This window comes from Hesperophylax consimilis, chromosome 7, assembly GCF_061612785.1.
Source record: "Hesperophylax consimilis isolate HC1 chromosome 7, BYU_Hcon_1.0, whole genome shotgun sequence".
Lineage (NCBI taxonomy): Eukaryota > Metazoa > Arthropoda > Insecta > Trichoptera > Limnephilidae > Hesperophylax > Hesperophylax consimilis.
The window spans coordinates 19828720-19852891 of NC_142842.1; the positions used below are offsets into that span (position 1 = coordinate 19828720).

The 24172-nt window shown below is 34.1% G+C and overlaps 2 protein-coding genes across 2 annotated transcripts; one reads left to right on the forward strand and one right to left on the reverse strand.

The window, feature by feature from the left end:
- On the reverse strand, positions 1–15914 carry Nubp1 (NUBP iron-sulfur cluster assembly factor 1). Its single transcript, XM_089633297.1, has 9 exons — positions 15753–15914; positions 15489–15569; positions 13567–13727; positions 10057–10158; positions 6218–6308; positions 6068–6139; positions 3990–4192; positions 3534–3720; positions 1–779 (listed from the first exon to the last, which is right to left on the reverse strand). The coding sequence occupies exons 1-9, from the start codon at positions 15772–15774 to the stop codon at positions 754–756; spliced, it is 945 nt and encodes a 314-aa protein (XP_089489423.1). The 5' UTR covers positions 15775–15914; the 3' UTR covers positions 1–753.
- Positions 11089–24075, forward strand: LOC149422454 (tektin-3-like). Its single transcript, XM_089633814.1, has 10 exons — positions 11089–11133; positions 20238–20371; positions 20744–20983; positions 21150–21240; positions 21406–21547; positions 21628–21725; positions 22218–22470; positions 23029–23159; positions 23264–23418; positions 23736–24075. Exons 1-10 carry the CDS (start codon positions 11089–11091, stop codon positions 23944–23946), a joined length of 1500 nt encoding a protein of 499 aa, XP_089489940.1. The 3' UTR covers positions 23947–24075.
- The last annotated feature ends 97 nt before the right edge of the window (positions 24076–24172 follow it).

The window sequence follows — 24172 nt, forward strand, 5'->3', positions numbered from 1 at the left end:
TTCATTTGGATGAAACACTTTATTGTAACGTGATATTTAATATTTACATCATGTTATAAAAATATCTACAATGTTTGATCATAATACCCATTCCTCAATGCTTCAGTCTGTTCATTAAAAAAACCAAATTAAGTAAGATTTGTTTACTTTAGAGTACTTTTTGAGAAATTCTATAATGTGGGAAGCTGATAGATTTTATAATACATAATTATTATTATCTGAGACAAGTTTGAAGTTCACACACGTCTGTACTTACGAAGTAAACATCCCTTGAATAATTTATGTAATAAATGTTTACTCAGATTTTAAGCTTCAAACAATATCCATGATTAAATAATACCAATACACACATGTTTACGCAAATTCTATGATAACGGAATCAATTTTAAGATTTAATTAAAAAATTGTCAGGCCAATGTGGTCCATAAATTTGTTATCTCATTTTTAAGTACTTGGTGTAATTGTTACATTTAATAGCAATTCTGTTAAGATTATGTAATCTTATTGTGTTGAAAAAAAATTGTATGCTACCACCAATTTATTACTACATAAAACAGATGGGTTTTGATAATTTTACATTTAAAATAAAATGAATTGATCATAATAACAGAAGCATGATGGTGTGATTTTCTGAAACTGATATTGCTGAAAGCTGAAATTTATTCTCATGGCTGTTTAATTATATCTTCGTTAAGATAAGGAATGTTTAGGTTCGAAGTTTGGTTGAAACATGCAAATAGATTATAAATATTTTCAGGCCTTGCATTGAAGTAGGAAATCTGAAAAAAAAAATTATAAATATCATTGGGTATGTCTAGAAAGAACATTTTAAACATTAAATATAGGTAACATAACACATTTATATTATAATAAAATATGTACAGCAATATTTCGTATGTATTCACAGAGATGATTTGAGGATATAAAAATAATAATAGGTATATATTAAAAAAAAAGAGAGATTAACAATAAGATTTGTAGATATTATAGGATATTTTTTTGTGAGGAAGTATGTCGATGCCCGCTGTCAGTTTTTAACTCTATTCGTTTGGCTGGTAGCGTTGTCATTGTGTGGTATCTAACTTCACTTAAGTTGACATGGAATTTCTGACTAAGGCCATTCGTACATGGAGATACAAGCGACTAGAGTTTTGTGTGAGTAGCATATGTGTCGCTCGTGAGTATCTGCCATACTACTTTGTTTTGTTAGGACGGGTTGTTTCGGAGAATTTGAACAATTCATCAAATTTCAACGTTCATTTTCGGGTTCTGTGAAAGTCCTATTCCAGTTGTTATTATATCATTACAGGCTAGTTGCTTGACAAAACTGAAATAAAAACAGAACTTGAAAAAATCTTTCACAGAACTTGAAAATGAACGTTGAAATTTGATGAATTGTTGAAATTCTCCGAAACAACCCGTCCATCGCCATATTCATTATGTTGTCAAAATTTGTCATTTCTATTTTTAAATTCTTAATTATTATTCAAAAACCAACAATTAAAAACATTTTAAACTTAAGATATGTCATTCTTGATTATATATTTTACATTTCATAACTTTTTTTTTCATTTCTCTCTGAAAAAAATAGCAATATACCATTTTTAAATATATCTTTTTGAATTTCAAATTTGTTTTCATGAATGAATGAATGAATGAAAATCTCGGAAGTGGAAAATGAGCCACTTCCCGACATGCGAAATGAAATTGACATGCCAAATGCTGAAACTATTCTATCAACTTTTGGTGGCAATCACACAACACACACAATACAGCAGTTAATATATGAAATAAATGTCAGTCCTACCCAATCGGTATTTGGTTCAGTTGTTAGCGTGGTTGACTCCAGTTTAAGGTTCAATCCTCAGTCGCACCAAAAAACAATTTTTTTACAGGTTGATTTTTTACAAAATTGGTGTAAAAATTGACAACATAGATAAGACAAATTTTTGCCATGACCCACCCTCAAGTACGATAGTTTGTGTGATTGCATTAAAATACATCAATATCTATTCCTGCTTTGGTAAATGTAGTCATTTTGAGTTTTACCTTACTGAATTGTTATCAAACTGAGAAGCCTTGCTTAAATGACTATTCACATGTGGTCAATAGCACGGTGGGTAGGATGCTCGGCTAGCAGTTAGATGAATTGAGTTCGATCCTAACAGCAGGTGATCGACTTAATCTTTATCAACACAAGTTATGTTAAGAGTAGGTAAAGGTTTGGACTATAAATCTTGGCATTTAAAAAAATGATATATATTATAATTAAGTACTTGTTTGCATTAATCTTTAGCGTGACAGCTTTTTGGGTATTCAAAGCCATTTTCAAAAGCAGGCTAGCAAAACCAGCAGAACTTAATAATTACATTAATTATCTTTTTAGGGCTTAACGCTCCATCATGATACATATTGATTATTTAAATAATATTCATAGAATATCAATTAGAAAAAAAAATGGGAGGTTCGGAGTTCATTTTTCAGTTGAACACAAATCTTTTTTCTTTTCGGTGTGCTTTTTTATATTGTTTTAACCTCGTATGTATGTATATACAAACGCGCATAGCATTGAGGCACACTCAATTTGGGAGGCGGGTTTTGGTACCCCGCCCCCGGGAACAATTTATTGGATAACCAATACCACTGCCATAGGTCACCCCAGGTGGTTAGCTACGTTTGGTGAATTAGCAATAGTCGGGAGAGGCTGGTTTTGGGAGACCCTTTGACTTCTCCAACTGGTCTCTCGATCCATGGCCTTGCGCCGCAGTGGGAGGGATATATTCAAATGTCTGTCTCTCCTGGATACACTGATAGCTAGATTCCTACACAACCCTCATACCTCTTACCATCCTCTCCTTCCTTTCCTTAAAAAAGGCCCTCCACACAGCATCCCAAAAGATGACATAGGTCCTGAGGGAAATTATTTTCCTCAGGAATTTTAATTATGAATGTCACAAATAGTCCAGCGAACACCTGTTTTCCTCTATACATCAGGAACGCGGTGAAAAGGTTAATATTGTTTCCTGTCTACATCAGGAACACGGTGAAAAGGTTAATATTGTTTCCTGTCTACATCAGGAACACGGTGAAAAGGTTAATATTGTTTCCTGTCTACATCAGGAACCCGGTGAAAAGGTTAATATTGTTTCCTGTCTACATCAGGAACACGGTGAAAAGGTTAATATTGTTTCCTGTCTACATCAGGAACACGGTGAAAAGGTTAATATTGTTTCCTGTCTACATCAGGAACACGGTGAAAAGGTTAATATTGTTTCCTGTCTACATCAGGAACCCGGTGAAAAGGTTAATATTGTTTCCTGTCTACATCAGGAACACGGTGAAAAGGTTAATATTGTTTCCTGTCTACATCAGGAACACGGTGAAAAGGTTAATATTGTTTCCTGTCTACATCAGGAACACGGTGAAAAGGTTAATATTGTTTCCTGTCTACATCAGGAACACGGTGAGAAGGTTAAAATTATTCCAATATAACTTTTTATAAAAATCACAAAAATTATAGGTAGGTTACATACTGTCTATGATGATGTTGAGTGCATTAACCGCAGGACTGTGCTCCATTTCCGTGATGGGATCTTGGCCGAGGTCGCAGAGGTAGGCTAGGCGGGGATCCAGGGGCAGGCGCCCCAGCAGGGTGACCCCAGTGCCCTCTACGCCAGACCCCTCTTTTGCGGGATCTCGCGGGAATATCTCACTCTCAGTCTGTAAGAGATTAAATATTGATAAAATGATATGGGAAATTCATTTCTAATACATAATGATTACATATTAATAAATTTCAACATTTAAATCTTGCCCTTACAAACATAATTTGTAAAATATACAAAGAAAAGTAGCATTGGCAGAGGCGAAAATTAAAAATAGAGACAAATAAAGGTATTGCTTGAGTTAGCATACAGTGATGTTCATGGACATTTTTGGATGCTGAACATTGGTGGTTAATTGTAATTTTCAAAATAAATTCAACCAACCTGACATTTGGGACAAACAAACGAGGACATATTTTCGATGATGCCAAGGATAGGCACTCCGAGCTTCTTGCAGAAGGTGATCTCCTTGCGCACGTCCAGCAGAGACATCTCCTGCGGAGTAGTAACCAGGATGGCCCCCGCCAGCCCCGAGTCTTCTCCGCTGCTCAGATATGTAACCAAGGACAGATGCTCATCCGATGTGCCTGTTAGTAAAAGGGTTTAACTTTACCTAACCTATTATTGTATCATGTTCTGTTTTGTAACCGCTTTATTAGCTTACCTGTGCTGAGCTATGCCAAGATATGTTTTGAATTTATTTATGTCTCTTCGTATGCCCCATCAGAAGCTTTTATATAATACTAGCAGTACCCCTCCACTTCTTGCTGTGGCTCAGTCTGCCTGTGCAGATAGAGAAACAATAGCGCGACAACAATAAACTAATACGCATGCGTATTAGAATGCAATGTTGTGTCAAAGCAATCGGTGAAGAATTTTCAGAGATTTTAGATTTTCAAAAAATATTTACATAAATACCTGTACCCCGCCACGTGTTGCTGTCCTCACTTTGTCTGTGCAAATAGAGAAACGAAAAGTGATGATAAAAAGGCCCATCAACCTAGTTATTTTTCATCACTTTTCGTGACTTCATAACACTTTTCAAGAGTATGTTGAATTGCCACTTTCCTGAGTTGTCCGGTTACCGAACTAATACATACCATGAACATAGCAGTGGGGCTGATTTTTTTTTTTATCTCCATGAAGAATAATTAAACATACTGATTTTGGTTGTCGGTGCATGGGTGCGTGATTAGAATTTGTATTCCGGCATAAAGAAATTATCAGATTAATTAACTCATACCACTCCTTTGTCGAGTGTGGCTCGACATTATATTTCTTACACCAACTCCTATGTCGAGTCATACTCGACATTATAGTAACGCAATTTCGAAAAATAATTTAAATTATCAAATGTATTTTTTTTTCTTTTAAACACTTTATATCTCATTCTGAATATTCCGAATACGCAAAATACATATATCTCGTCAAGTTTCGCCTTTTAGATAATTTTTAAAATCGTATTATTTTTAACCTTGTAAATGCACTGCGCAGTTATTTGGTTGCGACGCATGTAAGTAGGTAGGTACTTGCCTGTCTACCTGCGTAACAATAGGAAGCGCTGAGGGATTTCTCCCAACACATAACAAAGGATTCTTATACCTATTCACTTGTTATCACATAATATTTTGTTCTGTTTGTGTATTTACATTTGTTTTTACTGTTTTTAGTAGCAAATATTTCGTTAGTAGTGAATAAGGGCATATTAAGTTGTTAATTTTATATATTTCTATGTTTTTTGTACTCTATGTAAAGAAAGAGTAATAAAAATTACATATTTTAAAAATTTTTGTTTAACTTTTTATTGAGGCCACTTTTTATCCCTTTTATGTAAATTAATTAAGGAGTTGGTAGTAGGTAATTAAAAAAAAAATTAGGAGTGCAAAGGGTTAATAATTCTTTATTTCAAATGAAATCAGATGTGGTAATTTTTATAGTTTACCAACAATCGAAAGGTAAATTTCTTCCTTTGAAAGGCAATGAATGATCTTTGGCAAATATCTGCATAAATAAAAATGTTTGTTCAAAATCTTAACAGATTGCCTTGAAATTTTGACACAACGTTGCATTCGAATATGCGTGTCTTTTTATATACCTATATTTTATAGATGTCACCTGTGACAGTTAGAAACATGCTTTTTGTCACCTGTGACAGGTAATAACATGCTTTAAAAAAAAAAAAAAAAGCACCATCTGTTGGACAAACACAATTTTTTTTTTAAACAGCGCCATCTGTTGGACGCAAAAGCAACACGCACTATTGTTTCTCTATCTGCAGACAGATTGAGCCATGGCAATGCATGGCGTGGTACTGTCAGTTGTTTTAGTAAATACTTTTAGCTTCACAAATAGTAAAATTATAATACATCCTATAAATAAATCCTTCATTTTCACGGGGCTGCACTAGTAATCCAATAATATTAATGAAAGAAAGAAAGTAAGTAAGCAATGAATGCTAGTACCTGGTGGTGTATCAATAAGAAGAAAGTCTAATTGTCCCCAATCTACTTCCGTCAAGAACTGTTTAATCATTCCTGTAATAAAAATAATAATGGTTTTATGAAGCATTCATATCATAATTTTTGTGATAAATTTATTAATAATATAATTACCATTCTTTTTGGGACCTCTCCAGATAATTGCATCATCAGGACTTCCTAGTAAAAACCCAATGGACATGAGGGATAAGTTGTCTTCGATGTACTGTGAAATTGAGAAATAATACATCAATTATATTCATTAATTTTTTTAATTGTTGTAACGTTTAATTTGTAGAACTCCATTTTAATTTTAAGTTTTTCTCTTATACAACACGTCAAATCACCAGATATCAAATGGGAAAAAAAAAATTCACCGTCTCCAGATATTTTCATATCAGAGGGTTCGGCTCGGTAGAACTTCTAACAGGGCCTATAAATCCTACTGATCCCTCAACATAAATATTTAAAAAATCTTTTGTTATCCTACATGTATTCAAAATTACCGACTTTTGCATCTTTATATATAATTTTTTTGATAGATCTAATACGCCTAAATTTTTAATTAGAGAGCTAGGTATAATGCCAGTAGCCGAAATAACGAATGGTAATATTTTTATAGTCTGAGAATGCCAAATTCTTTTTATTTCATTTCCTAAATCTGTGTATTTTCTTATTTTTTCACTAACAGATTTTTGAATATTACAGGAATTTGGAATAGCAACATCAATGATATAAGTTATTTTTTTAATTTTGTCATGTAAAACTATATCGGGTCTATTATGACTAATCGCTCGGTCTGTTAGTATAGTTTTATCATAATATATTTTATAAAATTCGTTTTCTAAAAATGAATTTGGTTCGTATTCATAATATGGTACTACATTACGGCAGTCAATCAAGTTATGTTTAATTACCAAATTTTGGTGAATTATTTTTAAAACTTGATTGTGCCTAAATGTATACTCGGACGGTGCTAATATAGAACATCCCGATATAATATGTTCTATAGTTTCCGGAAAAGCCAAACATTTTCTACACAAATCATCAATTTGATTTGTATCTTTGATTATATGCTTTCTATAATTTTTAGTATTAATGACTCTATCCTGAATTGCAAGCATAAATCCTTCTATTTCTGCGCTCAACTCTCCAATACTCAACCATTTGTTTGACTTAATTTTGTCAACATACGTTTGGTTGAGATAATTGAAGTGTTTTGCGTGTAAAATTTTATTTGACCAGGAATCTAATAATTCCTGGTTGGGATTTATAAAAATGTTGGCATTCTCATCGTATAAATTTAAAGGTGTAATATTTCTATCTGCCTTGCAAATTATTTTGTGCATTTCTGAGCTATGAGCTTTCCTATGGAAAAAAGTTCTTAGCATTTCTACCTGATTATGTTTCAAAGAAGTTATTTTGACTATACCTCTACCTCCTAAATTTCTAGGTAAATTAACTCGTTCTATAGCTGAATTTGGATGATGGCAATTAAACTTTGTTAGCGTAGTTCTAATTAATCTTTCTAAGTTATCTAAATCTGTATTAGACCATTTAATTATGCCAAATGAGTACGTTAATAGAGGTATTGCCCAAGTATTTATTGCTTTTACTAAATTTTTAGCAGATAGATTGCATTTTAAAATTTTCCTTATCCTAGTTTGAAATTTTATCCTAATATCATTTTTAATACTACCATGGTCTAATCTATTTGATTGTGGGTATCCTAAATACTTATAAACCTCATCCCTTTTCATACTAGTAATTTGGAAATTTCTAAATATACTCTAATAATAATAATAATATTATTATTGAATGCATAAAGATCAGTTCAGTTTGATAATGCCTTAAAAAGGTGAAACAGATGTAATGTGTAATAATAATTACACTGCAGAACTTGTTTAATAAACTGCTTTTTTTTGTAAATTGAATAATATTATTAAGTAGAATAATAATAATATTATTACCTAGCTCTCTCATTAAAAAATGTAGGCGTATTAGATCTATAAAAAAATTTATATATAAAAATGCAAAAATCAGCCATTTTAAATACATGTAGGATTACGAAAGATTAATGTTGAGGGATCGATAGGATTTATAGGCCCTGTTAGGAGTTCTACCGAGCCGAACTCTCATATATGAAAATATCTGGATTCGGTGAATTATTTTCTCATTTGATCTCTGGTGAGTTGACGTGTTGTTCTTGTATTGTTTTGTATTTATTTTGCTTATACACGGTGTTCGGAAACTCGTAGTACAAGCGGGAAACTGGAGAATCTACACCACATGGGGAACCCAAATAAACATAAAGTTTTTTGATTTGAGCATTTTCACAAAAAAAAAAAAAAACCAAAGAAATATATTTTTCGGCTATTTTAGGGTTAAAGTTTTTTCTGGTGTTAGGTACTTTGATCTTCAGTAATAATTTATAAGAATTTGATTAAAAAAAAAAAAAAAAAAAATCAACTTCTAACTCGATTTACTCGATAACGAAAGCTCAAATAAAAAAATTAAATACTACAAAATCGACTCCAAATGTGATGTAGATTCACCAGTTTCCCGCTTGTACTACGAGTTTCCGGACACCCTGTATAATGCACTTGCATAATGTTGATTGACTAGATCAGGGGTCTCCAAACTACGGCCCGCGGGCCGTGTCCGGCCCGTCAGTATCATCCATCCGGCCCGCGACATTTTATGACCATTTTCATCAATCAGGCCCGCGACAACTAATGGCTAAGACCTTACTCAGAAGGGGCGAATTCACCGCGAATTTTTTCTTGTGAATATATATTATGCTCATTGGCGAGGTACTGGGCACCAATACATTGCGTCCACAAGTATCGCGCGAAAAATACGGGCGCAAATCGTGTGTAGTTCGCCAGACTTACGTCCAGTTTACGCGGGAACTGCAGAGCGAGTATGCGTATCAAGGGAAATGGAGCGGCAAAATTGTGACAAGGGATGGTTCCAAATGCTCGCGCGTTTCACGCTCCTTCTGGATGCAATATACGCACGAAACGATACGTGGCAAAATCGCCCCCTGGTCTTATTGTTTTAATTGTGATTGTGATAAGGTGGATAAAAAACTCAGAATGATAGTATCTTGGTTTTATTTACATGCTAGGCAAAGCTTAGTGATAAGTATAATACGCAGAATACGCTTGTTCACTCCTTGCTTATCTACGGAATTTTAGGTTGGGGAGGTTCTTACAAAAACAATCTAAGATGGATATAGGGTACTACACCCCCCCCCCCCCCATGGACGAAAATATGGGTGTCTAGAAATTTAAACAGTTTTGGCCCTCCGAACTCACTGGAGTAGTCAATGTGGCCCTCCGGCTGAAAAGTTTGGAGACCCCTGGACTAGATGATCATTTGTGGAAAAGTGTGTGGAAGGGTTTAGTTTTTCCTATGGGGAAGATTTAACCCGGACATAAAGTCGGAATCAAAAAAATAAAATAATAATAACATTATAAAAGAAAACTTTAAATTAGATTGTAAATAAAAATAGTATAAAATAAATTCGTTGTTCGTGTCTGTCAGTTTGTGAGCTTAGTTTTTCTAAACTACGCAACGGATTTTGATAGGGTTTTCACTATCATTTAGAGAATTTCTTCCGGAAGGTTTATATATATAATGAATGGACATTATATTTATAGAAAGTAGAGAAAAGTCGATGTTTTGTAATCAAGTCGTAAAATATATTTTCGGGCGCCTACATTGCTAACGCTGGCTAAACTTTATGAGATACATCAAAATAATGTACTACAGAATTTTATATTTTTAAAAGGTCTACAGAAAAGTCAGCAACGGTATATGTCTATTGCCGAAGGACAATCCCTAGCAACGCCGGGTACACGTCAGCTAGCTGTAAATAATTATTTTTAAATTCTGAATAATGCCAGGTTCTCTTTTATTAAAATTGCGGTGGATAGTTAACATGCTGTTTTTGGAAGGAAATAACTTACCACTGGAGACCATCCAGATCCTGAATGGTGGACTTGCTCTCCTGAAGCTCCCAAAACCCTCGGCTGACTAGGTCCGCAAATATCCACATCCAAAACTCCAATCTGAAATACAAATCAATATAATCTACAAATATGTGTCATTCCAAACAGAGAAAGTGATACCATACCACTCGCTGTACATTCTCAATGCCAGCGATTAGAGACCAAACAGTAGATATCTATAGCAGGCTGTTACTTGAGTAGAAACTTTATTAGGATAGAATTTGTGAGGGTAGAAAGAGAGGATTTGAAAATAGATTCCCACTTTTCAGGACCGAATCTTGAAGGCTCTATTTTCTCTGCCTATCCCTAGTAATCAGTATAGTATAAAATATTCATAATTCAAGTGAAATCAGAACTTCCTTAGCATAATAGATACATAATACATTATTATAACTAGCTGTACCATGCCATGCGTTGCTGTGGCTCAGTCTGTCTGTGCAGATAGAGAAACAATAGCGCGTGTTGCTTTTACGTCCAACAGATGGCACTTTAAAAAAAAAAAACATATTTTTTCCTGACACAGGTAACATCTATATAATATAGGTATATAAAAACACATATATTCAAATGAAACTTTGTGTCAAAATTTCAAAGCAATCGGTGAAGAACTTTTGGAGATTTAAGATTTTTAACAAACAATCATTTACATTTTTGTTTGTAGATAGATAGATTAACAAAGTAATACTGTAACCTACATAACAAACAAGGAAATTCAGAGGCCAAATCAATCAATAGTATGTTTCTATAAATATACTAGAAGGGAGTTGGGATATAATGTGTGGTGTAGGACAATATGGGTAGGATGTAATCTTGACCTAAATAAAAATGGCATTCAGCAGTGGGGAGGGGAAGGGTGGCTTTAGCCTGTGCCACCCTGTACCAGCCTCTAGAATTGAACTCACAGCCTTCAAATAATTGTGCAGTTTTTCAGTATGGAAACTTTCAGTGCCTAAGGAAGTCCTTTGCAAATACTTACACAATACAGAAAAAATGATTTTCGGGAATTCAAATGAAGTGAGAAGTAGATATAACAGGGTGAGTATTTAGAAATATTAATTAATTTGGCTACGTTTAGAAAAGGTTCAAAAAGTGGTATAATTATTCTAATTTAAAAAGTGGGGCTTTAATTTTATTGTCTTTACTGGGTAGGTACTTGCCACCCTAAATAATTCATTTTATTTCACCATTTCTTAGGTTGGTAATCCTCATCACATTGAACAGCTTAATAACAATCTAAGAAAAATTTAGATTAATAACAATATTATATAACACATGAATTGATTTTGTTTTGGTGACAAAGAGATGAAACAATATTATGTTAAAATATGTGTATCATTCATCATTCAAATCAGATTTTTATCATAGTTTGCTGAATAACAGAATTGACGAAAACTTCAACAAATTCAAATATTTGAAACTATGCTACCAATGATAAAAACTAGGAAAACATCATATGTGAAAGTAAGATGGAAATGCATCTTAAATTAGTTATACATACCAATGACGTTACAATACATCTAGACTTATTATTGTCTCACAAAATTAAGATTAAATTGGCATGTTCCCTGTAAATTCTTAATTCAAACAATGTTCATGTATGACGAAGATAGGACATTAAAAAATATATATAACGCAAAAGTTGCGTTGAATACTACCGACATAGAGTACAGTCCTCAGTGCCTGATGGATTTTGAGGTATCAACTCAGTACCGTGCCATAATAGAGCAACGACAGTTTTCAAATGACGGCGATTGTTGTTGATACTCGTTGTTAGTGTTGATTTGTATGTTATTTTACTACGAGCATATAAACAGAGTGATTAGAATATTTTAAACAGTGAAGTTTACTTAGCCACAGCATTGACTTCATAATTTGGCAGTTGTGCGCCCAGACCTGTACTTTTTTTGGCACCTTTTAAGTCAATTTACTTAGAGGTAGCATACAACTTTACACGACACGTAACAGTTTAGTTCTAAAAATACGAAATCGAAAGTAATACAGTTGACATGTTTTGCTTGTCACATTTAGATTTCTACAGCGTGTCTATATATATTGTAATGCCATTGAGTAATAAGCACTGACGCACAAATAATTAAGTATAAAAAAGGTAATTATAATAAAAGATATTAAATAATCAATTTAAAATCCCCCTTTTTGACATTTTAAACCACTAAACCGATAATGCAAATGTTTCCAGTAAGTTAAAACTTAGGCCAATTTTTCATCATCAACATAATTCTAGAATTAAACTTAATTAGAACCCTACCGGATCTAAATTTCCATTTTTTTTCATATGCCCTGAAGAAGCCACGGTTGTAGCAAAACCTGGTCGGCATCAAGCATAAAAAATAAAAGTGTAATCTACAAATTTATTGTTTTATTTCAAATTGAAAATCATTAATTTTGAATGTAACACACTCACTCTTACTATCGCTTTTAATAATGATTGCAATTCTACCAATAGTATTACACAATCAGTATGGACAGTAAATAACATAACGATATATGTAATGAACTATTAAAAAACAAACATTTCATATCGCTTCACCCAAAACATAAACTCTGCATTGATTGACAGATGTTGTAATAATTTTATGTATTAGTCACAGGTATCGCAGCGAATGTTGATGCAAACACAGTAGGTACTCATACAGATGCAGCAACAAACATTTGAAACAAAACTTGGGTAAAGTTGCCGAATTCCGCTGGACACACTTTTTTTAAATAACTCTCGATTTCAACTTAATTACTATTGGAAACAACTACTTAAGTCGGGGATATGTAAAATGTGCACAAAATAGGTTATTAGGTTCATAGTTTAGGTTACTTAAATAATTTATGCGTATTTCCTATCCTTTGAAAAAGTGGAACTTTAATGCACCTTTTATTATCTCCTCCGACAAAAAAGAAGTTATTTCTTGTAGTAATTAAGTTGAAACCAAGTGCTATTTTAAAACCATTTATGATCGTGTGAGAAATGTGGATATCGAAACGGCGTGATGGTTGGTTAGTTAGTTAGTTAGTTTTTTTATGTATCAAGTGTAGTGGAATTAGGCAACTTTACCCAAACTTGTTATTTGACAGCAGAAGTAAATTTTCAGTAATTCAAAGAATAGTGTCGGTGGTGGTGTGGATTTTTTTAAACAAATCTACAGTTTTATTCAGATATTGATGAAATTTTGCACATTTGACCTTCAAAACAAGAGGAAGGTCAATGTCTACACAAGATATGAAAAAACCACCCCCATCTCCTTTTCCCACCCCTTATAGATGTATTTTGTTACTTGATGAAATTTTGCGTATTTGACATTCAAAATAAGAGGAAAATTACTGTCTACATCTGATTTCGAAAAATTCTGCATATATCCCGGGCAACGTGCTTTCAGCTAATTTAAAATAAAAATAACACATTTTAAAACTTTCCCAAGAACTGAAGAACCATTGTAAATTGAGAGGATTATAACTTACATTTTTGTCAGGAAATTTGGCAGCCAGGGCCCTTCCGAGCAGGGCTGACAGAGTACTCTTTCCAACTCCTCCCTTCCCCGAGAGAATGAGGACCTTGTGCTTTACATTGGCCAGTCTTTCCTTCACTTGCGCTATCCCCGGGTCGGGACCCTTGGTTTCCCCTTTTTTACAAAAATAAAATAAACATTAGTATGTTTATTATTATTATATAAGGATTGAATGAAACTTAAAAATAAAACACAAAATTAGCAATCAATTCTTTTTTTCTGTCAAGAAGGCTTAATGGTAATATCTGTTCTAATTAGAATCCTAGATTTTTTTCTTTCCCAGTGCAAACCTAATAACAGTGTAGGGATTAAATCGTAATGTGTTTATTTTTTTACATATCAGAGTGATACAATAGAACCTTTCTTTAATTTTCCTATCTACTGTATGTATACACATTTTGTTTCTCAGTTTTTTTAACAGTATATTCTGTGGAACTCATTCCCTGTATAAAGACAGAATTAAGTGTATATTGTATATTATTTTTAATTATTTATTTTTTGTTGACGACAGTATATTCATGTTTCACACTCGGAATGGATAAAAACAAGAAATGTATACCTAGATTGATCTAAAACATAAACATAAATTACAATTACCTCTTGGATAAAAGGTCTCTATTGAAACTTTCAGAAAGAAGAATAAGCACAGATTTAATACTGTTACAAAGAATACTACATTTTAAAATTGACTGTACCGAATTACTTCAATGTATAAATATCCATGTTCCCAAAAAATCATGCCGACATTTCTTACCTTTTTACTTCAATAACACCAGGACACTAGCTTACCAAAATTCTCCGATTCCGAGACTTCACAATCTCGGAAACAAATATTCTGATCTGGGTGATATATTTCATTTGAAAACTAATCAGTATAAATGTTGTATATTCTATCACTTTTATTCTTCTAGACACAAATAGACATATGTACCCATATAACTTCTCCGCTTCTACTATTTTGTTTTGTTGAATCTTTTAAATTCAATTATATGCGTGAGGATTCATTTTTGCCATTATTTTTACATTCTTCTTTATTGTATTAATTTTTAAGTGTTTACTCTGATACAAAATGCTTGTATTTTTTTTTAAAGAAAAGCCCACCAGGACGTGTAATAAATAAATAAAAGAAAACTATAAGACATTTCAGTTTTAGACCAGAGATATCCAGTTCTCTTTGCTACATTGCTACTTCCCTAACTTCCCTTGTGCACCTTGCATGTGTACATCCTATGTGAACTGTAAATGCCTTCCATCTTTTTTAAATTTCTTTAAAGACAATCTCATTTAAAGAGGAAGGGTGAAATTTTATTCCACTACTGCTCCGACATTCGTAGCGGCGCAAGGTCATTAAACCGATTCGACACCAAAAATGCGTCATCCTTCTCGATATCGTATACTATCCTTCCCAGAACAGACATCGTCTAGTGAGGCGGGTAACATACTTGCATTTGAACCTACATAATGTGTCCGGGTATTATTATTATCTCGGAGACAAATTAATTTGATATCATCCTTCTCAATATTGCATACTATTCTTCCCAGAACAGACAGGTTCTGGTGAGGCAGGTAACTTACTTGCATTTGAACCCACAATTGTTGGGTTGCCGGTTGAAAAGGCGCTCCAATAGTGCATAATTCAATTAGGTGTATCGTAATTATATAACCTGACAATAAATAAGAATATACTTCTTTAAAACCTGCTGCTGTGATAATATAATATGCATTATTTTTGTTAAATAATGAAAATGAACAAGCCAACATGTACGCCTTACCACCTTTTAAAACTCCATTTTGACATAAATGGATAACTTGTAATACTATATTGTAACCAATATTTATTTACTCTGTTTGGTTCCTTGACATCTTTTATATTACCTGATGCACATATATTTTGGTTTGGGCAACCGGCACACGCTGAAGCCTTTCCAGCGTCCTCACTCTCTGTACCTGGGCACTCTAATAACAAAACAATGATATTATCATAACAACTTCTAAAATCTTACTTTGTAATATTATTTTCAAAATTATCGAAATTTTATTATTTATGCATTATTTTTAGTAAAGCTAGTTTCTAGTTTAGAAAATTGCATGAACTTATTTATAGTAGTAAAACTAAAAAGTTTGCTGTATTTTACTTACGTTCCGGTACGTTTTCAGACATAACGTTATTATTTCGTGTAACTATGGGACAAATACGACAAAAATTGACATAAGAAATAAATCCGTCTGGCGAAAATAAAATTCGATAAAAACAAATCCATCTGCCAAAAACTGACGTTTAAAAGCGCACAAAAGTCAAAAAGTGACATTAGAAAGTCAAAGACAAACCATTGATTCTCTGCACTGCCTACATGTGATACTGATAAATTTAATATTATTTATGGTAGGTGTAGGCGGCAAAATTAAAATGAAAATGGAGGAAATTATTTTTTTTTTTATTCTTTATTTTGGCTTTCACCCATTAAGAGTGATCTTGGCCATACATTACAACATTTTTCTTATTAATAAATACAACAAATTACAGGATAAAATTGACATGATTGACAAAACAACATTGATAAAACAACATAACATAACATAACGTAACATAAATAAACCAAACATAACATAAACATAACATAACATAAATATAACATAACATAAACATAACATAAGCATAACATAACATACTTAACATAAACGGTACAGAGCTGGTAACAGTAGATTATCACAAAATTATAAAAATAGGAACTTGTGTACAATATAAGTGGGCGCTTTTTGTTATTAAACCAAAGATTTTTCTAAAATTAGTAGCGTTTTTTAAAAATAGAATTATGAAATTGGCAATCTTATAAACAAACACAGCATATGGGAGTAAACAAATGTGATTATAAAACATAAAGATAAACATAACACAAACATACTATGAACATAACATAAACATATCATAACATAACATGCACATAACATGAACATAACATATCATAAACATAAACCTACCATAAACATAACATGGGTGTAACATAAACATAACTTAACAAAAACAATACAGAGCTGGTAATAATGGGTAATTACAAAATTATAAAAATAGGAACCTGTGCACAATAGTAGTGGGCATTTTTTTGTTATTTAAAAGAACAGATTTTTCCAAAATTAGAAGTATTATTTTTTTTTAAAACAGTTCTATGCTATGAATATAAACAAATACAATAAAAGAATCAAGAAAAATATACAAATGCATAAAGAATAGTGTTTTAACTCAGTCAAAATATGCAGAGTTGGGATTAGTAAAAATAGATGAAAATAGGAACCTGAACAAGTGAATACAAATGAAAGTGAAAGAAATTTGGTTTATATTTATTATTATGGTCAGATATTAAGGCCATTTTTATAAATAAATTTTGCCAACAAATGGTAAATTTCAGGAGTGTTTAAACTAAGAAGGCAGGGAATACTGGTAGGCAATTTAATATCAAGTTTTACCAATTCATGCATGAAGTTTGGAAATTGGTCATTGATAGGACACTCAAAAAAATTATGGTCCAGAGTATCCTCTGACCCACAATCACAGTACGGCGAACTGACTATGTGGAACCTGGCAAGATGGCTAAGACAACAAGTGTGACCCAGCCGCATTCGGGTTAAGGAAGAAATATATTTTTTAGGCATGGTAGTGTATTTGTGAAACCAGGGCTTAACAGGAATAGAAGGTTGAATTAATGAGTACTGGTGACCTTTTATCAGAGAAGATTTTTTCCATTCAGAAGACCATTGGAGTTGGTACTTAATTTTTAGAATAGGGAAATGGTCTCTAACCGGAATAGGGATATCACTTAACGGACCATGGGCAGTGGCTTCCTTAGCAATATGATCAGCCATGTCATTCCCAGTAATACCGAGGTGTCCCGGTATCCAGGCTAGGACCACTGATGCATGAACCAGTGACATGGAATGCAGTAGGTTCCTGATCGAGCAGATTAGAGAGTCGCTACTGGAATTGAGTGGGGATGCGCTTATTTTTTGTAGTGAGCTAAGCGAGTCTGAAAGGATGAGTGCGTTTTTAATATTTAATGATTTGACGAGTTGAAGAGCTTCTATGATAGCTATGCATTCAACAGAGAAAATGGAGCATTCTTTGGGAAGTTTGTGTGGGAAACACAATTTTCTGTGAGGAACATAGACACTGGCCCCGCAATGGGAGTCCTGACTGAGTTTGGAGCCATCTGTGAAAAATTTTATGTAATTTGGCCAGTTGTTTTCAATAATTGTGTTAAATTCTGCATTATTTAATTGAGTTGAGTTTTTAATGTTTTTTTTACTTATTCCTATAAATTGATGGACCTTCGGATAGAAAGTAAGGCTTTCATAGGGGTATGAGTATAAGGGAAGAGATTCATTGAGATAGGTGTTTGTAGATAAATCCAGGAAAGAGTTGTAGCAATCATAAAAAAGGGGAGTATAACATTGTTCTTTCACGAACATTATTATTATTATTTGGCTAAAACTACAGAATATATATAACCAGGTTGAAAATAATAATCATTCAACCTACCCAAAAAGTACCTATCACAGCGATGTTAAAATAATTATTAAAAATGATTTGGAACTTGTTCATTTGTTTTTCTAATTTTATTATATCCAGAGAAAAAATTTTGATGTTGATAGAGTGTGATAAATTATTAAAGTTATAGTATATTATTTGGTTTTTCTTTCAATTCGTTCAAATTTCTTGTAATCTTACAAATTATTGTATTTTTATACGAAACGATCAATCATTATGAAGGAAAAGGGTGACCCAGATATGGTTTGTTTTATTACTTACGATAATGATTAAATTAATAACTAATCAGTTACTTTACCCTTGTGAATGTTTTGCTGCTTGCTACATTCTAAAGCACCCAGAAATTCTGTTTATTTAAATACCTACTCCTGCCTACCCCCTGCCATGCGAATGGATACCCTTTTTACTACCCTTAATAATAATGATTATTTATTTATTTCGGAATGTGGGGAGGTTAGTACGATACCACAAAGTGCATGCTTACAAACACGTACGAAAATTATTAGGAAGTATTTATAATATTTAAATAATAACAGGGTAAACTTGTCAAATTCCGCTGCATGCAAAGGCTCTTTAAAAAACAACTCTTGATTTCAACGTAAATATCTAATGGAGTAACTATTTTAGTCGGGGGTTTAAGTAATAATAATAATTGTTTATTCCAGAAACTCACACAAAATAGGTTCAAAAATCAACTCCAAATGTGAAGGAGAATACCATATTTCTAACTAAATAACCACCACGCCATTTCACCGCGGGGGTAGGTAGAAAGGATAGATTCCAACTGGTCTCTCAACCAATCGTCTTGCTCCCGCAGTGGAAGGGATATATGGATAGGTCCGTCACTCTTGGACACACTGATTCCTACCCAACTTTCATACCCTCTACCTTCGCAGAACTTCCTTTCCTTACAAAAGACTCTTCACACAGCATCATAAAAGATGACATAGACCCTGAAGGAAATTATTTTCCTCAGGGCCTCCTGCGTAGGGTTAAAGTGAAAAAAACAGACCACCATACAACTCTGCTTCAAATTTTTTAGTTTGGGTTATTTTAGTAATTCATGCGATTTCCTAACCTTCAAACTTAACTTTTAAAGAGAAAAAATGGAACTTTAATGCATCTTTTACCATCTCCCACGGCAAATAGTTATTTCTTGTAGTAATATAATTTATGCACATTTCCAAACCTTGAACTTTAATGCACCTTTTATTATCTCCTCTGACATAAACATAGTTGTTTCTTGTAGTAATTAAGTTGAAACCAAGTGCTATTTATATTTTTTTTTGTATGAGTGTAGTAGAATTCGACAAGTTTATCATAACAGTAGTACTTACCTAAAATGTTGTGCAATAAATGGAAGCAATAATAAATACAAAAAAATATAAAGAGAACATAACTAGGAGAAATAGTCTATACATATTGGTTTATCCATAGTCATATTAGAAAATATGTAATGGAGCTTAATCGGTTCAGTGCCCATCACTCCCATGGGCGGACCAATCATGTGTAATTTTAATGATAACAATAACTCCTGGCAGGGCTGAGCAAAATACGGCACCTGATGCGAGTAAAATTTTGGAACCCCTTCTCAAAACCAGTAGGTTTAGGTAGGTGATCATTGTATTAAATGATATTCGGATGCTTTTTATTTTTGTGTAGCGCCGTTTACATGAAAAATAATCTCAAGGGCGATGTGTTAGGACTGTTAGGTATTATCAGCGCCTTGGCAATTCGGAGCCCGGAGCAGACTGCTCCTGTGCCTGCATAGGGCCGGCCCTGGCTCCTGCCAGCGAATGTGTTGTACTGTTTTTATAAACGACTTACAAGTTATAGGTATTTAAAAACGCACTTTAATCCTTTTCAGGTATATAATTTTTATCTTTGATTCTTACTAAATAATGTCTCAAAGATCTTTAGAGTGCTGTGTTCATGTGCACTAATCATTGAACTTGCCAGATAACTGTAATTACATATATTATACTAAACCATGTTGGGTTAGAATAGCTGTTATCTGTTGACTGCCCGTTTATTGAATGGCCGGGTTTGGACATGAAACTAATGAGCATCTATGTAATATTTAGCAAGTACAGCCGTGGAATCCAATCAGAGAGAGCACAACAGTGCCCACTCCGAAATTGGGATCTTCTTACCATACTTCCCGCAGACATCCATGGAGGCCCGTCATGGGATACGAGGAGGTGGAATCCCGACCACTGTAAATATTATCAACATGTTTTCTTATAACTAATCAAAAGAGTTAATGCAACACAGCAAAAGTTACAAAATGCAATAGTCTTCCCATATAATCTGAAATTTCAGACATTTTGCGCATTCAGTAATCCAGTACTGTCTGATTTACATAACAATAGAAAAAGTTTTCTGTAAAACTTCACCGAATTTTAAAATATGTACATACCTACTACCTACACATTAAAAAAATAAAAGCAGATAAAATATTTTTCAAATACATACACACATTTTCATGTGTTTTACTTTTCAATTTTCGATAAATTCCAGTAATCCAGCACCATCAGACTTTATAATAATATATTGTCACCAAGTACAGTATTTGATTTCCCCTTTCCAGTCCATCGCAACCCGTGACTAATGCCTTGGTGGACCCCTGCTACGGGGGTCTGGAACCCCTCCGGTTCCCAAATCTCATCACGGGATTTGACCGGGCCCCCGAGCACGCGGCTAGGGCTGCCCTGTACACACGCTACACACCATACGAGTGGGGACAGAACACCATAGCCAACTATAATGAATCAGACGCTAAGAGAAACTACGCAGAGCGAATGAGAAACGATATCATCAGATGCGTAAGGTATGTATTATAAACTGTCTTTTTGGTGCATCATTTAGCAAAGAAAATGTAGAGAAACAATAACTATAACCAAGAAACCTCTTTATTTTAAGTGTATTTAAATTTTTGGTAGCTTTTAAGAAGTCAATTTTTTTTTCTTGTCCCTTTTGATGTTATATTTTTATAGAGAAACTGATGAAAGCACACTCCAGGGTCAGAGAGATGCAGGCCAGAGACTTGGTGAAAGAATTACTGACACAACATTCTGGAGAAATGAGGTTTGAAAGACTCTATAGCAACCATTATTACAAGAATTGAGCATTTGCCTAACATGCAACTCATTGTTATTATTAATTACCTCCTTTTTAAAACTGACAATGATTTTTCTCCATACTCAACGAGAATGCAAAAGCGGCCATAATAAATATTTAGTCATTTTGTAGCTAGATACAGAGCTGGAGCGCCTTGTAAATGAGATGGAGCAGCTGAGCACCACCAAGAGGCAGATGGAGCGTGCCCTGTTGGGCTGCGAAGGACCACTCCATATTGTGCAGGAGTGCCTCTACAACAGGGAAAAGAGACAAGGTTTGCCCACCTGTCATCACATCATGATATCTCTGTACCTCTCTCTTTATCCATCCGTTATATGCATTATTTTGTTTTAGGCATCGAGTTGGTTCACGATCCTGTAGAGCAGTCTTTATTAAAAGAAGTTGAGGAACTTCGCACTTCTCAAGATAAGTTTCGGACAATGCTAAACAGGGTACAAGAAAATTCATATTCTAATCAATATTTAGGTTAAATTTCAAGTGACACAATCATATTTGAATATAACAGTAAAACTCCCATAATATGTTCCTACATAAAACCATATGTTATTAGTGTCACTAAAATAAGTCTTGCAAGGTAGATTCCAAATGATCAGAGTTTAACACCTAGCTGTACAAATCATCACCATCATTATGGCGCTACATTACAGAATGTGGTTTGCCTCCTCCATATGCATTGCGGTCTCTCGTTATCCTCTTCCATGCAGTCTATTCATCTCTTCCTTGGTCTGCCTCTGAGTCACTTTACTGGCACTCTTTCTCCACGTCCAGCCAATCGCAGTCTTTGGGACCTATGAAATCTTATAATGGTCTCATGATTTAGCTGTATGAATACAGCATCTTTATATGCATTAGAATCTCAACCTCCCTTCGTCAAATGCATATTTCATTGTGTGACTGTTGTCAAAACAGAGTTATTTTTGTAGGTGAAAGAGCAACTCCGCGACACTCGAGCTGCCCAACACGAACTTGAGACAGATCTCCGTAACAAGGAGAGCGCCATGGGAATCGATACGCTGTGCCACCAGCTGAACAATTCCTCGCGCGGAATCCAATATTACGCTGGGGTGGAGAGGTTCAACCCCAATGTGAGCGTGCCACAGTCCTGGGCCGACGGCAGCTCCAATACAGTCAAGAGGTCACAGACGGAGAGGGCTCATGCTGCACAAATACGAACTGGTAATCACATAAATCCTTTAATCCTTTGACTGCGACATGCGTGTGTCAAATGATACTAACTGAAATCGGGATTAAAAATAGATACAGCTTATTCAATTGAAGTATGCGAAAAAACATAATCGTGATATATATAAAATGTTGAAATAGAACTGCGCATTTCTCACATGATTTGTTCAGCAGGTTAATTAACTAGTGCTTCTTCAATGATGAAAGTACTATTTTTCACCTGTATGCAATTACTTTTGGAAAACTATTACTAGGATATACCTATATGCACAAAAAAATAACATACGTAACACCTTTATTCATTTGTGTGTTCAATTGTAGGCTATTACAACTTTCATTTAATGCAAGTTTTGTAGCATATATCCAAATTCAAGAAAAGGTATAATGATAAAAATAATTAAATAACTTGTACAGCGCCGTTTTTGTGAAAAATCACCCCAAGGGCACTGTAAAAGGTAGTCAGTGTTTTTCTGACTGTCCACCCTAGCATTGGTAATTTTAGTAATCGAATTCCTCTTCCACTCATAATATTGTCACTTTGAATATTAACAGAGGCTGATAATATGATAAACACATGCGCTACCAGCATTTGGGACCACTGGAGTGGTACTAACAGCGCTTTAGCCAGAAGGACTGCTCAGACCCTTGAAATGAAAAACAAGCTACAATTGCACTTGCATAAGGTTTGTTAAAGAAAATATTCATTAAAACTCCATAATAATTTGAAGTGAGTGTAAGCCGCCAGCTCCCAGCTATAATTTGTTGTCATTGATTTTATTTTATACAGGTTCAACAAGAGATCTTTGACATTGAGAAAACAATGGAGTTGCTCAATAAGGCTATCCAGGATAAGGTGGCTCCAATGAAGGTGGCCCATACCAGGTTACAGGCTCGCACCAATCGCCCGCATCTGGAAAAATGTCAGGATGAAGCACATAACAGGTGAATAATATCTATTCACTGTCCTGTTAATCCCCATTTCAATGGATGTATGTAAACTGTTATTAGTCATTCAGGAATTTTCGTGTTGAGCTGGTCTTCAAATGGCAAAAATAAATCTTCCCCTTATGCAAATCAAGTATGCGAAAAAATTTAAATTATTTGCAACTTTTTCAATTTTATTATCCTACACTCTAACTATTTTGGACATTTTCCTGTTTTTATGGTATATTTTAGGTATGTATTTTGGCTATTTTTAGTGCATGTCTAATTATAACGAAGTAGAAATTGAGAAACTAACAAATAAAAATATGTTTCAGATTGGTGCAGGAGGCCTGCGATTTGGAAGACAACATTGCAATGTTGCGTGAAAAGTTGACTCAGTCCGAAAGCACCCACCAATCCCTGCTGAGTGTCCGCGCTGGCTTGGAAAATGATCTGCGCAGTAAAGTCAACACCCTGTTTATCGACAGAGACCTCTGTGGAGGCCTTCGAAGGGGCTACCCTGTCACTGCATCCATTAAATACTAGATTTTATTAAATTACCCCTTAGAACAGTGGTGCACAACCCGTGGCCCATGAAACCATCCTGCACAGTCCATTTTCCGCCACACTCGTACTCCATCCAGCCTGCGAAGGTTTGAAAAATAGGCAATGCGGCACCCGCTAAATAGGTTGTGCATTACTGCCTTAGAATAAAAAGGCTATATCTGACACACCAACGTTACACGTTTTGTGTCAGATATGACGTTACGCG